This window comes from Sinocyclocheilus rhinocerous, unplaced genomic scaffold (assembly GCF_001515625.1).
Source record: "Sinocyclocheilus rhinocerous isolate Xijiao unplaced genomic scaffold, SAMN03320098_v1.1 scaffold3266, whole genome shotgun sequence".
Classification (NCBI taxonomy): domain Eukaryota; kingdom Metazoa; phylum Chordata; class Actinopteri; order Cypriniformes; family Cyprinidae; genus Sinocyclocheilus; species Sinocyclocheilus rhinocerous.
The window spans coordinates 388,976-404,300 of NW_015623466.1; the positions used below are offsets into that span (position 1 = coordinate 388,976).

Consider the following 15,325-nt stretch of genomic DNA (forward strand, 5'->3'; position numbering starts at 1 on the left):
GATTATTTTGGATACATATCAGGTACAGTACTTGCCAAATTTTCTCAAGGAAAAAAAATCTCTCAACTAATACTGTAAAATCTACATGAGAGTCATTTGGTACTACATTACTATAATATTGAAGGTTAAAAATGACTGATTTGTAAGCTATAGCATACAATGTTAAAATTACACAATGAAGTTTTTAAAATAATAAAGTTACAATTACATAATAATATTTCTACTTCAAATCGTTCCGTAAAAAAGAGAATCGATTTATATCGAGATATCGATATTTTTTACCCAGCCCTACAACTAAGCCTCAGTAATCTTTTACTATCAATTTTCAACCTAGTACATTTTTTTTTAAAGCTAGTGTACTCATTTACCAATAAATATAAAAATATAGATATTAAACAGCACAACTGTTTTCAACATTTATAATAATAATAAATGTTTCTTGAGCTGTAAATCAGCATATTACATTGATTTCTGAAGGATCATGTGAGACTGAAGACTGGAGTAATGATGCTGAAATTTCAGCTTTGCCATCACAGGAATAAACTACATTTGAAAATATATTAACAGAGTTAAGTTCATTTAAATTGTAATAATATTTCACAATATTACTGCACAATGTACATATGGAAAAATACACAATTCTCCTGTTATGCATATAAAATCTACAGTGTGTTTTTATATACAATGTGTTTTTAGGGAGTATCATTTCCAAAAGTCCAGCGGGCAAAAATATGGCATTTTACTTGGCTCCTCCATAATAAAACATGCATTTGGATTGACTTTTGGGCCAATTACTCTATGCAAACTCAGAGATGACAAATCGATCAGGAATACAATTACCACATGATCACAGTGTTTGTCAAAAAGCAGTAGGTAATTCATCCAGGAATTTCTCCTGGGTGGTAAGAGGGAGGAAAAAAGGCAATAAAATCACTGACTAACATCTATTAATGCTGAAATTGCATCATGTCAACATGTAAAACAATTACAGCCCAAATAGGGCTACAGAGAGTCATTCCTGTTACAATGCCAAGCTCCAGCCTTCGCTATATGCAAGTGTCATGGGATCATGAGACAATTCTTTCCATATTTTCAGTCCAATCAATCACGAAAATTTAATTTCTCTGCATTCTCAGGATTCCGGTCAATTTAGCAATTGCTCAATAATGCACCTTAGTGGTGGCATTTCTTCTTTATTTTAATGTGTAATCCGACAACTTCTCTGGAATAGCCTGTGAAAAGGCAATTATCTATCATCCGTGTTTCGGCTCGATACCGGTCCTGATTAATGTGTAATTGGAGTCAATGATAATTCTTTAGCAACATTTAATCACACTTCAGGTCCAACAGAGCTGCCAGTAAGCAGACACACACCAATTGCTCTCAAATACGCCTGTGAGCAGTCCAAACTTTTCTTTATTGGTGTCTAACAAGCTTCCTAGTGGGCGTGAGGGAGGCCGTACACATGAGATCAGGACAGGCCCTTAATTTACTTTTTTTCTTGTCTGCTACTTGCATCTATTTTCCTCTTGTTTACTGAAAGGAGCGCAGCAGCATCTCTCCAGTCTGCAGGATGAGTGCTATATGTTCTGATGTCTGATTTGACATTCTGTGTCCTCTTCCTCCAGCTGCATTATTTCACCGTCAGAGGTTTGAAAGCAGAGACGGCTCTTCCGAGCTCAGGCTCCTTTCATGGTTGATTGTCACTCAGTGGCATCCTGCCACCATTGTGACTGAGACCGACTGTAACTCTACCAGCTACTTTCAGCAGACACCACAGGCCTGAAAGATGCTTTAATCAAAAACAACTTTCAAATGGATTCTGACAGTGCTCCTGTAGGTGACTCAGTGCCATACAGGAGGCAAAAATCTGCTTTGGAACCTCAAGAAACTTGGTCAGTGAAAGAAAATGTTTAATCCATGAAGGGAGCGAGGTGTGTATCCTCAGAAAAGGTTGTTGTTAACCTCAAACTACTGAATATATTATTCATTTGTATCCTAGATTAAACTGTTAAAGGTAGGACACATTGCACATATGAAGTAGTTAAATATTATATGAATTAAAAACACATTTATTACATTATGACATTTTCATCGTTGGATATAGTAAAGAACGTATCGGAGATACGAAAGGCCAAAAATCATAAAAATGTAGTTTAAATCCTACTGCTTTTCATTCCAGAATATGGTATAATAGTTGTATAATATTTTTGCATAATATTTTAGAAATCTGAATTTAATACAAAATTAAATTGGAAAAATAAACATTTATAAATAAAAAATAAAAATGGCAATAAATACAAAGACAAAAAACAAAAAATAAAATGACAAGAAAGGAAAAGAAAGAAATTGAACCTAATTTACTTTAATTTGAAACCCAAATTTAGTCTAAAATAATCACCAGTCTTTCATGTAAAAAGTGGAACACAGTTAAATATTTTATTAATAAAAAACAGATTTATGATACTTTCATTGTTGGATACAGTAAGAAGATATCTGAGAGGGGAAAGGCCAAAAATCATAAAAACGCAAACATTTGCTGTTTAAAACCTGCTACTTTTCATGCAGGAATAATTTTATAATTGCATAATAGTTAGATAATATGTTTGTAAAATGTTTTAGCAATATAGATTTAATACAAATTTGTGATTTAAAATTAAATTCAACATTTATAGATAAAAAATGTCAATAAACACAAAATAAAAATGACAATAAAGTAATTAAGCCTAATTTACTTTTATTTTAAGCCCAAATTTAGTCTAAAATAAGCTGGTTTCACATAAAAAGTGAAACACAGTTAAATTTTATGAATAATATTTAATAAACAGATTTATGACATTTTCATTGTTGAATACAGTAAAGAAGATCTCTAAGATGGGGCAGTCCAAAATCATAAGAATGCATTTGTTATTTAAAACCTGCTACTTTTTACACAGGGTTAATTTTATAATAATTTAAACAAACATACCTAACAGCTGTTACGAGAGAGAGAGAGAGAGAGAGAGATTTGTGCCTGTAATGCTCACAAACAAAAGTACTGGGGCACCAAACCCAGTACCCTACTCGTGGAAAGTGCCTTGACTGGATTCACTGGGTCTCTGCTTTAGCAGTGACAACAGACTAATTTATTTAAGAGTGAAGGAGGGAGTGGATGAAGACAAATGTGGGCAGAAGCCCTGGGCTAGAACAGGCTCACCCCACAGACGCCCCAATTGACAGATGATGGCTCTCAATAATTAACTTCATAAAGGGGCCCTAGCAGCCAGCAGGTGTATTAAAACCAGGCCACATAAACGGCCTCTATCGAATTAGCCAAGCCTACGTCATTTTTCAGTTGACTCCTCAGAGCCAAACCACATTGATTCAAAATGGACGTGTCCATTCGGCGAGAATATGAGCAAAGGGCAAGGGCTCGAACCCTCCCGTGAGTGACAGGACAGAGACATATTTCTCAGTCTTGTCATCTGCTCCTGATTACATTTGTCTAACACATCATTTACTACCTGTGGAGAGGAGTGCAAGGAATGATGACAAACAGTTGAAAAAAGCTAGCTAACGTGATTTGAAATAATAACAGCAAATCACAAACACATTACCGGCACAGTTCAGCTCAGAACAAATCTGATATCTCATTCTTTTCAGGAGAACATATTCCTGGAATTCAGACTCCAAAAAGCTAGAAAATGGCTTCCTTGGCAGTTTCTGATTTTGCTAAAGCCCTTTTTAAGCACATCAGTCCACTCAGCAGCTCTTTGTAATGTTATTATCAAAGCTATTATCAATGCTATTAGACAATTCGCGATGGCGCCGACGCTGATGGCTGCCTCCGTGGCATGCTCCGCAGTTGTTTTTATGTTTTTGTTTGTCCTGTCTTTAGTTATATCCCTGCAATCAGTTTCACCAGAGACGAATTGCTGGACATTGTAGTCGGGGGAGCTGCGGCGCTGATCAAGCGCTTCAGGACGCGCAGAAGGGGGAGGCGAGCCGGCGCGCTCGTGAAGCTAAGGCAGCGCAGATTCAGGACGCCGTTGCCTAGCATCCATCTGGCGAACCTCCGCTCTCTACCCAACAAAACGGACGAGCTCCTTCTGCTCTCCCGGACAAATAAGGATTTTTCAAACTCTGCTGCTCTGTGTTTCACGGAAACCTGGCTGAAAGACGCCATTCAGGACAGCGCGTTGAGTCTCCAGGGCTTTCAGCTGTTCAGAGTGGATCACGACGCAAAATCAACGGGGAAATCACGCGGTGGTGGAACATGCTTTTACATCAATGAGAGGTAGTGTACAGATGTAACTGTGTTAAAGAAGATGTGCTGTTCAGATCTAGAAGTGCTCTTCATTAACTGTAAGCCTTTCTACTCGCCACGGGAGTTTTGCTCGTTCATTCTCGTAAGTGTGTACATTCCTCCGCAAGCACACGTGAGCACCGCTTTACAGAAACTCGCTGATCTGATCACAGACACAGAACAACAACACCCGGACTCTGTTTTAATCATTCTCGGGGACTTTAATAAAGCAAATCTCTCCCGTGAACTGCCAAAATACAGACAGCACATCACATGTCCCACCAGAGACAGTAATTACATACAATTGTCGATTTGTATATTTTTTATTCCTTATTTATTTTCCTTATTTTTTATTTATTTTAATTTTTTATTATCTGTGTTTTTTTGTTCTGTCACTGTCATTCTGTTACACTGTGGAAGCTTCTGTCACGAAAACAAATTCCTCGTATGTGTAAACATACCTGGCAATAAAGCTCATTCTGATTCTGATCTAGTCGTGTTGTAATGCTATTTTCTAGTCAGGTCCTACTTACGTGCATGGAAAAAAAAGCCAGAAATAGCCTAAAATTCTTTGTTTCAATAGCATGTCAAATGAGCTAGAAGATTTGACAAAAAAAAAATTATCAATTATCTTATATCAGGCTACAATTTTAATAAATATTTGAAACTATTATTAACTGAATAAATACAAAAATGTATTATTGTATAATACGTTTGCATTAAATCTAAATAATATTAATAATAACACTAATACTACTACTACCACTACTACTACTACGACTACTACTACTAATAATAAAATGTGTTCTTGATATAATTCCTATCAAATAACCTTTGCCAAGCCCATGTTTCAATGTTAAATTACCTATAATATACAACAAAAAATGTTTCATTAATTAGCTAATATCAGGATAAAAATGTAAATAAATAACTGAAACAATTAAATAAATGCAATATAATAATAATAATAATAATAATAATAATACATTATTCTTCTTATCATAATTCTTTACCAAACTCATGCATAATTGAAACAATGAAATAAATACAAAAATGCATTACAGCATAAGATTACATTTAATCCAATAATAATAATAATAATAATAATAATAATACAATTTGTTCTTGCTATAATTCCTATTATAGTAACCTTTGCCAAGCTCATGTTTCAATGTTAAATCACCTATAAGATACAGCAGAAATGTTTCATTAATTAGCTAATATCAGGATAAAAATGTAAATAAATAATGGAAACAATGAAATAAATGCAAAAATTGCAAAAATACTACTACTACTACTACTACTACTAATAATAAATTATTTGCCAAGCTTGTTTCAATGTTTCAATTTCAAATAATGTGCCAAAATGTCAAAATAGAAAATTAATTATAAATTATTATAGTATAATAAGATTGCAATCTAAATAATAATAATAATTATTATTATTATATCACTATTTGCTCAAACTCTACTGAAATAAAACAGTATATTTGAAAAGTTTTGGGACCAGTGACTCTTTCAGACAAGTAAACAGTAATCAGTTTTACTAGTTGAAAATACAGGTACCTTGTGGCAAGTGTAATTTGGTGCACTAAAGTGGCAAAACATGCAGGAGTCTGGGGGCTGTCAAGTCGCTTGACGAAAAAAGAGATTCACATATGGCAGAGCAGAAACCCAGCACATGGCTGCTATTGCTGTCACCACACAAACACCACAGCCCTGTTGCTTGTACAGAAGAAAATAATCGGCTTCCTGTGAGCACTTCCTTTATTGTCTGGTTTCTTGCTGGTGGTACTCGGGATGAGTCTAGCGTGGAAGCCGTTTTATGCGCTGAGCGTGATGGGAGCCTGAATAGCTCGTAATGGGTGGAAACATCAAAGATCTCAAATAATGAAGGATGAAGAATTCAGCAAGGTAGAGGAGGCTGCAAGGACAAAGCGATGAGAGGTAGACACAATATCTTATTTCCAACCTGCTACTTTCATCTGCAGTGGCAACAGAAAGCACTTCTCACCAATGAGGTAATTATCACCATCATGAAAGTTTCATGCTGTCTAAAGGGGAAGCCAGTGTGGAACAATAAGAGTGACTTTCAAAGGCCCGTGCTTCGCTGTCCTCCCCTGTGTTGGCATTCACCTCTGGACCTCTCTGCTTTAACAACTTTGTGTGGCTCAAAGAGAAGAAAAGACGACCAAAAAAACTAGGGGAGATGGGGAAGGAGAAGCCGTAGCCACACAGAAGAGGAGTAAAAAAAAAAAATTGTGCACCATTTGGATTGCGGCACAGTTATCCCTCAGCACACGGATGCAATAGGAATCACACAGAGCAGCATCGCCCGTCCACACGGCCGCTTATTTCATGCTACATTAACAGACCAAAGGGACGTTTCTGAGGCCACGGAAAAACTGAAACCAGAAAACACAGAGCTCAAGAAATAATAACACTGAAATACTGCACAGCGGCGTGTGATGAAGTTACTAAAAATCTCTTTTCTTTAGGGAATGTTCAACGGGCGATCAAACAGAGTTGGATTAATATATTGACTACATAGCTCAACGATTCATAATGCTGATTGCGAGAAAACAAAGATCTGCAGGGCAAAGGAAACGAGCATTTGCAATGAAGCCGTACTGAAATAAATATGACCGCCTCAAGCTGCTTTCACTGAGTGGTGCCTCTGCTTTCCACATTTCAATGAGATGCATTTTCACACTGGAATTTCAAATGGACAACTTGAGAATGAATGAAAAGTTGCTGCGGCCACAAAGTCGTTTTGGACACTCAAGCCACTCACGTAAATATGCATGTGTGATTGCGCTCGATACGAAATATCAAATCAGCCAGCATTTATTTTAAAGAGGGATGGCACAATATCATTTTCCAAGTAAAATGTTGCACAAAAAAGACATTTGTTAGGTTTCGAATGATAAACAACAGAAATATTGTTCAGCTTGTGCGCTCATGCCAGGCTCTGAGCATTGAAATTACTTCAGTCCCTGCAACAAATATGAGTAACATGATATTATGTCATGGTCTAGGACTTATGTTTTTAACAAATAATAAATAATATATAAATAATAACAAACTTAACATGTTAGAATACACTACTGTTCAAACGTTTGTGCTTGGTAAGATTTTTTAAAATGTTTTTGAAATAAGTCTTTTATGTCCACCAATGCTGAATTTATTTGACTAAAAATACAGTAAGAACAGCAATACTGTGAAATATTATTATGGTTTTCAATTTTAGTATATTTTAAAATATAATGTATTCCTGTGATCAAAGCTGAATTTTCAGCATCATTACTCCAGTCTTTAGTGTCACATGATCCTTCAGAAATCATTCTAATATGCTGATTTGCTGCTCTAGAAACATTTCTTACTGTTATCAATGTTGAAGACAGCCACTGAGTTTAATATTAATTTTAAGTAATAATGTCTTTCACAAAAAAAAAGACAAAAATTTTGAAAAAACTGAGTGGTGCTGTATATTATCTGCTCTACCACAACAACACAAACCATACCAGTCTGAGTCCATCTGTGGTGTTTAGATGCTCTGTTGGTCAGTTATGCAGATATGAAGGTCAGAATTCACCACCTTGAACTTTGGTACACAAGAAAACATGAAACCTTTTTGCATTCGTTTCCACTCTACTCCCATATTTGCATGCATATAAATGAAGGTGAATGAAGAGCAAAGTCAAGTGTGATCACACCTTCAATGATCCATGTCCATTGATAATATGAAGGACTTCACACATTTACTAAAAATCACCTGGGTTACAAGTAATTGCCAAAAAAAAAAAAAAGCTGAGAATAGTTAGAAAAGTTAGTTCTTGAGAAAAGATATAGCTCCATATCATGAAATATTTCTGAAATGTACTTCTAATTCATGAAAATTTTGACTAATTATCCCATTAATTACAACAAGCATTAAATGAAAAAATAATAACATTAGTGACAACTAACTAACTTGAGGCCTTCTGTGCCAATTCTGGGAGGGCATTCTTACATTAGACCCTGAGAGGGTCTAATTTTAGCTTTTCACTTCAAAACCAAAACTATAATTTTTACTCCACGTGTCTAAAACCACTGATGTGTTAATAAATTTCCAATTAACAAGCAGACACATAAAACTTTGATATTCAACATAATACGTTGTCATAGATCACTATTTTTCACGGGCACAAAATTAGATCAATAACTGTTTCAGCTGACTAAATCTCACAAATGTTGATATTCAGATGAAATGACAAAATTAAAAATAGTGTAGCCATTCATCAAAAGTACTGAGATGAGATTTTGTGCAGTCCGGGGGGCAAATTACCCAGTCTTACCCTACTATTTTTAATCATAGTACTATAATACTTTAATAGGCCACTGTATATTTTAGTGTTGAAAATCTGGTCTACATCACTTTGATTAATCAAATGCAAAAAAAAACAGCAAATATGACAGAAATAGTCTGCTAGTTGACCGCTCAGAATCTCCAGAGCAGAATGACTGCAGTCCATGTTGGTATCATTATCTTATCATATTGTTATTTTGGGTACTTCTTTCCATTGATCAAACTAGTTTATATGTCTGTACTGAGCATATTAAGCCTTATGAGGGCATCTCAACAAAGAACCATTGATTTCCTCCACTCCACTCTTTGTAGAGGAACATTAGTGTTTTGCAAAGCAGCATTTATCAGTTCTGTGAAGGAAACATCATACGAGACTCACAAACAGATTTATGCTGCGGCATGTTTATCCATGTTAATATTGAATCAGGGTCGTAGATCCTAGCACATAGATAAACTTTGATCCTACAAGGGCAGTTAATGTAATGACCGTGCCAGTCAAGTGCTTATGAAGTACAGCCCAATTTCCCAAAGTCCATCCTGGGGATTTTGCCCAGTAACACATAGTGCCAGTTTAAATGGCTAAGCTGATTGCATTGCTTCAGCCGCTGCCACAGAACAATTAAGGATGTGACATCACATCCAATAGTGCGCTAATGGGCTTGGCTGGATGTATGATTGCTTGATATTAGTCTGCCATCCTCTGGGCTGGGTGAGCTTCTGGGTTCGAGTCTGGATGCCGCAGACACCAGCTGGGCTGCGTATAGGGTCAAAGCAGCAGCGCTGTCTGGGAAGACCGCCAGGCTCCCAAGGGTACAGATTCCCTCGGTTGCATATATGCGGCAGAGAACATTGTCAGCAGTGGCATATTGATTTTATGTATGTGCCCCTGCTTTCTGTCATGATGCAATATTCTGTCAAAGCACTGGCAGGAGAGCAGTGCACCGGTCCAATTATTGAGCTGGCGTGTAGCCAACTGCCTTAACTACATCTACAAAGAGCCCATATATATATATCCACCTTCCAACATGTCTTTCAATCCAATGCACATTTTTACTTCAGAAGAACACAAGTTATATGCGTAAAACTACATATGTTCAAAATCTGATGGTCTGGGAGTCGTTGACGGTTATTCACTTTCCAGAAAGTTCCTGTAAAGCAAGCCAGTTCATTGGCCGGCCATTTTTGTAACAGCTCTGCAGCAATTTCCAGACTTGCAATTGCAGTTCATTGGGAAAGTATTGCATTCTATGTAATTTCTTTTTGAAATTACATTTAAATAAAATATTTCAAATCAGGAACAAAATCCAATAACAATGGTATCATAAATTGTGCTTCTTAAGCCCAGCTCAGGCAAAAATAAATAAATAAATAAATAGTTCAGGCTCTCCCAGCTAATACAAAATCAATAACCAAATGATTGACTCTTTATCCATTCATTTCTGTACCATATTGGGTTTATATTTTGGGACCATATTGGGACCATCGGTCTGTGCTTTAAATTATGTTATATATGAGAGTATATCTCAAAAGCTCTTAGATGTTTTTGAAAGGAGTTTCTTATGCTCACCAAGCCTGCATTTATTTGATCAAAAATACAGTAAAAACAGTAATATTGTGAAATATTACTACAATTTAAAATAATTGTTTTCTATTGTAATATATTTTAAAATGTAATTCATTCCTGTGATGGCAAAGCTGAATATTCAGCATCATTACTCCAGTCTTCAGTGTCACATGATCCTTCAGAAATCATTCTAATATCACAGTGATGATGGTGAGTGGGGGGAGTGCAGGGGGGTTTCTCCTGAAGTCCGTGATCATCTCCACAGTTTTGAGCGTGTTGAGCTCCAGGTTGTTGAGACTGCACCAGACAGCCAGCTCTTTAACCTCCTGTCTGTAAGCAGACTCGTCACCGTCCTGAATGAGGCCGATGAGTGTGGTGTCGTCTGCAAACTTCAGGAGCTTGACAGAGGGGTCTTTAGAGGTGCAGTCGTTGGTGTACAGGGAGAAGAGCAGTGGGGAGAGGACGCAGCCCTGAGGAGCTCCAGTGCTGATTATACGGGTGCTGAATGTGTATTTTCCCAGCCTCCCTAGCTGCTGTCTGTCTGTCAGGAAGCTGTTGATCCACTGACAGATGGAGGTGGGCACAGAGAGCTGAGTTAGTTTGGGTAGGAGGAGGTTTGGGATGATAGTGTTAAAGGCCGAGTTGAAGTCCACGAACAGGATCCTCACATAAGTCCCTGGTCTGTCTAGATGTTGCAGAACATAATGCAGTCCCATGTTGACTGCATCGTCCACAGACCCATACAATAGATTGTATGGGTCAAAATTATAGATTTTTCTTCTATGCCAAAAATCATTAGGATATTAAGTGATAAAGAACATGTTCCATTTTATACATTTCCTACTGTAAATATATTAAAACTTAATTTTTGATTAGTAATATGCATTGCTAAGATCTTTAAAGGCGATTTTCTCAATATGTTGATTTTTTTTGCACCCTCAGATTCCAGATTTTCAAATAGTTGTATCTCGGCCAAATATTGTCCTATCCCAACAAACCATACATCAATGGAAAGCTTATTCATTCAGCTTTATAAATCTCAGTTTCTAAAAATGGACCCTTATGACTGGTTTTGTGGTCCAGGGTTACATATGCTGTTTCGCTGCTCAAGAAACATTTATTATCAATGTGCAAACAGTACGCTCTTTAATATTGTTGTGGAATAGAACAGAATACTTTTGATGAATAGAAAGTTCAAAAGAACAGCATTTATTTGAAACTGATTTTTAGCAACATTATAAATATCTTACTGTCACTTTTGATAAATTCAATGCTTCCTTGCTAAATAAAAGTATTAATTTCTTTCAAAAAAAAAAAAACATCTCTTACTGAACTCAATGGGCAGGGCAAACTGTTCATGATAGATTAGCATTTACACAACAAATGTGATTTGGTCCCATGCATTTCTGACTACTCATGAAGCATGACTGATTGGATCACACATGGTGATTGGTTGTCCACATGTGATCGGCTCAACGAGATGTATAATAATTCCAGGTGCAAATAGAATCACAGAACCACGACCACAGTTCTGCAGCTCACTTTGAGTGTTTTCATTGAAAATAAAACTGCCTGAACGTCGACGTAACAAATCAATCCAAGCCCGAAGCCAAACGGAACGAATGCAAATCATTACTACCCAGAGTCTATTTCTAAATTTACCTGCGTTAGCCTGCTTACTTTTCAATTACACCTTCTGCCAGAATGAAATGCAATTCTCAAATGGGCCCACCGCTATATGCGTGGAGTGAAAGGTGAGTCATTAGATGTGTCTCAGTGGTGGAATTTTATTTGGGTCTCGTCGGAATGAAAGACACTTGACTGATAACAGCGAATCGGATCAGCCTCTTCGATCTCAGCCTGGGAGAGCTGCTAATTAGAAAAAGGCAATGAAGAACTACCGTAGCAAGATTAAAGAAGGGCCGAGAACAGGCATTAATTGCACTTCTGTGACAAGGCAGTGGGAGAAAAACACTCACGCACACACTCAAAGAAAGTCATGCACAGTATCCATGTCTTCTGCATCACTGGCTGAAGTGTCTCTCTGTTTTTTCCCAGTGTGGGCCACGGTAAATGGATGCCCAGAGGGAATAAGCGTGAACACTGAAGGTAATTACATCTCTTACGTGAACCCCAAGCCACAGGGACCTTTGCTGGGTCACCCAGAACTTTCCTAATGAGCAGGCATTCAGGTTTAAAGATTAGACAAGCAATTAAGCTCTACTTACACTCTGTTGCTGGGAATGATCTTGTAGCCGTCCCTGAACCATGTCACCTGTGGCCGCGGGAAGCAACTGACTGCTGGGGAGTTTAGGATGGCGGCCCGGCCCAGTGTCACTGTCTTTCTTTGGTCATTGTCGAGAAAGTCACCCATATCTGTGAGAAGAAAGTCAGGGATCTTATTACAAACATGGGAGAACTTCTTTTCACGAAACAAAGCAACCCTGATGATACATTCAGTATTGGGTACAAACTGCAGAGGTATTCAATCAGAAACATTTATTCAAACATTTATTCATGACGCACAGCACCACAAGATTGCATCACCATGCAGAACAAAAGAACGTCTAGCACATTGAATTTGGTGACAATTCCAGTGGTGCAGTTTTCACATCAATTTAAAGTGTTTAAAAGTTCTTATTTCTGGTTTTAAAAAGCCAAAAACAACTGCAGCCAGTAAACAATATCCCTAAACTGGCTAAACTTGCACTGACCTGACAGATTTTTAGAAAAAACTGTTAGAACTGTGTGAAAGTTGTTGTTTTTATCTTGTGGTTTACTATATATATTTGCTTGGTCAGTGTTGTTGTGGGTTTTGGTTCTTTTGCTGTTTTAAAATAACTGAAATCATTTGGTGAGGTGATATGGACATGTAATGCAGTCTAAGCTGCCTGGAATTACTTTAGCACTGCGCTTCCCTAAAAAAAATCGCACACCTTAGAATGTCAACCAATCAGATTTAAGCATTCAACAGCCCCATAGTATGTTTATAATGGGTCCCCATCCACTACTTGTATTGCTCCTACCACTCTGCTGGGAACGTTTTTTTTTTTTTAAACATGTAACACATAATATAAGTGTTCAGCACTACATCATGGCATAAACTAATGTAAACATAAACTGTGCTATAAACTAATGGATCAAACAAGATGGAGCAAACTGATTTGCCTTAAAAGGACTATGCTGCTGAAATTACACACGTCACCTAACAAGCAATCTTGTCTGCTGGTTTGTTTTGGGTAAATGAGGAAAGATGTCATTTAAGTTGATCTTCCAAGAATTATTTCTCATATTGTCACTAGCATGAACATGGCCTATTTTGTGAAAACTCCATCATGGCTGAATGTTTTTCTGAGCTGAAATGCTGAAGTGTCTGGAACAGTCAGTCTGGGTTAGTGTGAACCTTTAGAGCATGTTTTAAATGCTAGAGTAAAGGACCAAGCCTAAAAAGTCAGCTTTTCTACCACAGCCATCTTCTTCATTCAGTGTAAATCCTGCCTTATTCAAAGCATAACTGGGAACTTTTAAGAGGTATCACTCAGGTCTTTTCCTTTTCCCCATGCATTTACTAAAACTGAGGAGTTTTAAGCTTCAGAAAGGATGCAAACGCACCATAAAATTATATATATAATGTCTTCACTCAATATTTAAAATATTTCTGAAGGATCATGTGACACTGAAGACTGGAGTAATGATGCTGAAAATTCAGCTTTGTCATCACAAGAATACATTTACTAATATATTAAAATGGAAAACAGTTACTTTAAATTGTAGTAATACAAACCCCAAACTTGATTCTTAATACTGTGTTGTTATCTGGATGATCCAGGAGGTGTAAACATTTAGAATTTGAAGATCAGTGTAAATTCAACTTATTTAGTCTTCTGGGAAACATGTAAGTATCTTCTGTAGCTTCTGAAGGGCAGTACTACATGAACAAATATGATATTTAGGCAAAATAATAAAAATGTACACGTCTTCATTCCGTTCAAAGTTTTCACCTCTAGGCTCTTAATGCACGGTTTTTCCTTCCGGAGCATCAGTGACCATTTGAACCTTTTGTAATAGTTGTGTATGAGTCCCTCAGTCGTCCTCAGAGAGAAAAGATGGATCTCAAAATCATAGTCATTGTTGGAAAGGGTTCAAATACTCAAAAGATGCTGGATAACCTAAAGGATTTTTCTGAAGAACAGCGGGCAGTTTAACTGTTCAGGACAAACAAGGGACTCATGAACTATCATTAAAAAAAAAAAAAAAAAAAGCTGGGGATCATCCAGGATTGAACGATAGTGTAAAAAACCAAGGCCTGCATATTTCAAATAACTAGATCATATTTGACTATGTAAACTTTTGAACGGTATCATTTTTATAAATTCAACTAATATTTTCTCCTGTGGACTACATGTAAACATGGGAAATATCTTATGCAGGTCAGCACTAAATAAAAAACAACATGCATTTTGTATGATCCCTCTTATTTTGGTCAAATTATTAACATTTTGCAGATACTGCAAAGTATATGTAAAATTTTGACCAGAACTGTACAAGTTGTCTGAAGTCATACAACATCATAGAACAGGAACAGACTACAATGCAAAGCTCTGATCTGATCTACATCAACTCACATGCCACTTGTATCTCGGCTCTTCTCTGAAGCAGAGCGCCCATCCTGTTTCTCACCACACACTGATAAACGCCCATATTGGAGCGTTTGAGAGAGGAGATGATGTACCTAAGAGAGAGAAACAGAATCAACAACTTTAATTCACATCCCAGGATGATAAAAAAAGCCGGAAAAACAACAGTTCCCTGCTATTTGCCAACAAATTCAAGGATTTTCGACTCAAATGTGTTCCCATTTAGAGAGGTCGGGGTTTAAAAGGTTCACCCTCACAGTCACGGCTATCCTTTTTTTCGCCAGCTTGCACATTAGCATGAACAGAGCACATCAAAACGCCACACAGGAACTCCTCTCCATGCCCAGCTATGACGACGAATATCAGATTTCAGCCAAAAGGCCACTTCGACCAAAAGCAGAGGTGGCGAACGCTGGGGCATTAAAATCGGTTGGCATTTCCGAATACGCTGTGTAGCGTCTGCGTAGGATCATGCATGATCTTTGGGGTTT

The 15,325-nt window shown here is 37.1% G+C and overlaps 1 protein-coding gene across 1 annotated transcript in view; it reads right to left on the reverse strand.

Annotated features, from left to right (window-relative positions):
• LOC107748743 (protein sidekick-1-like) overlaps positions 1-14,929 on the reverse strand; it is a gene marked incomplete at its 5' end in the record, with an annotated part of 201,234 nt that extends 186,305 nt beyond the window's left edge. The window contains 2 exons of the mRNA XM_016563717.1: positions 12,426-12,573; positions 14,823-14,929. Of these exons, the coding sequence (XP_016419203.1) occupies positions 12,426-12,573; positions 14,823-14,929 (255 nt within the window). The remainder of the gene's footprint in view (positions 1-12,425; positions 12,574-14,822) is intronic.
• Positions 14,930-15,325: the final 396 nt, after the last annotated feature.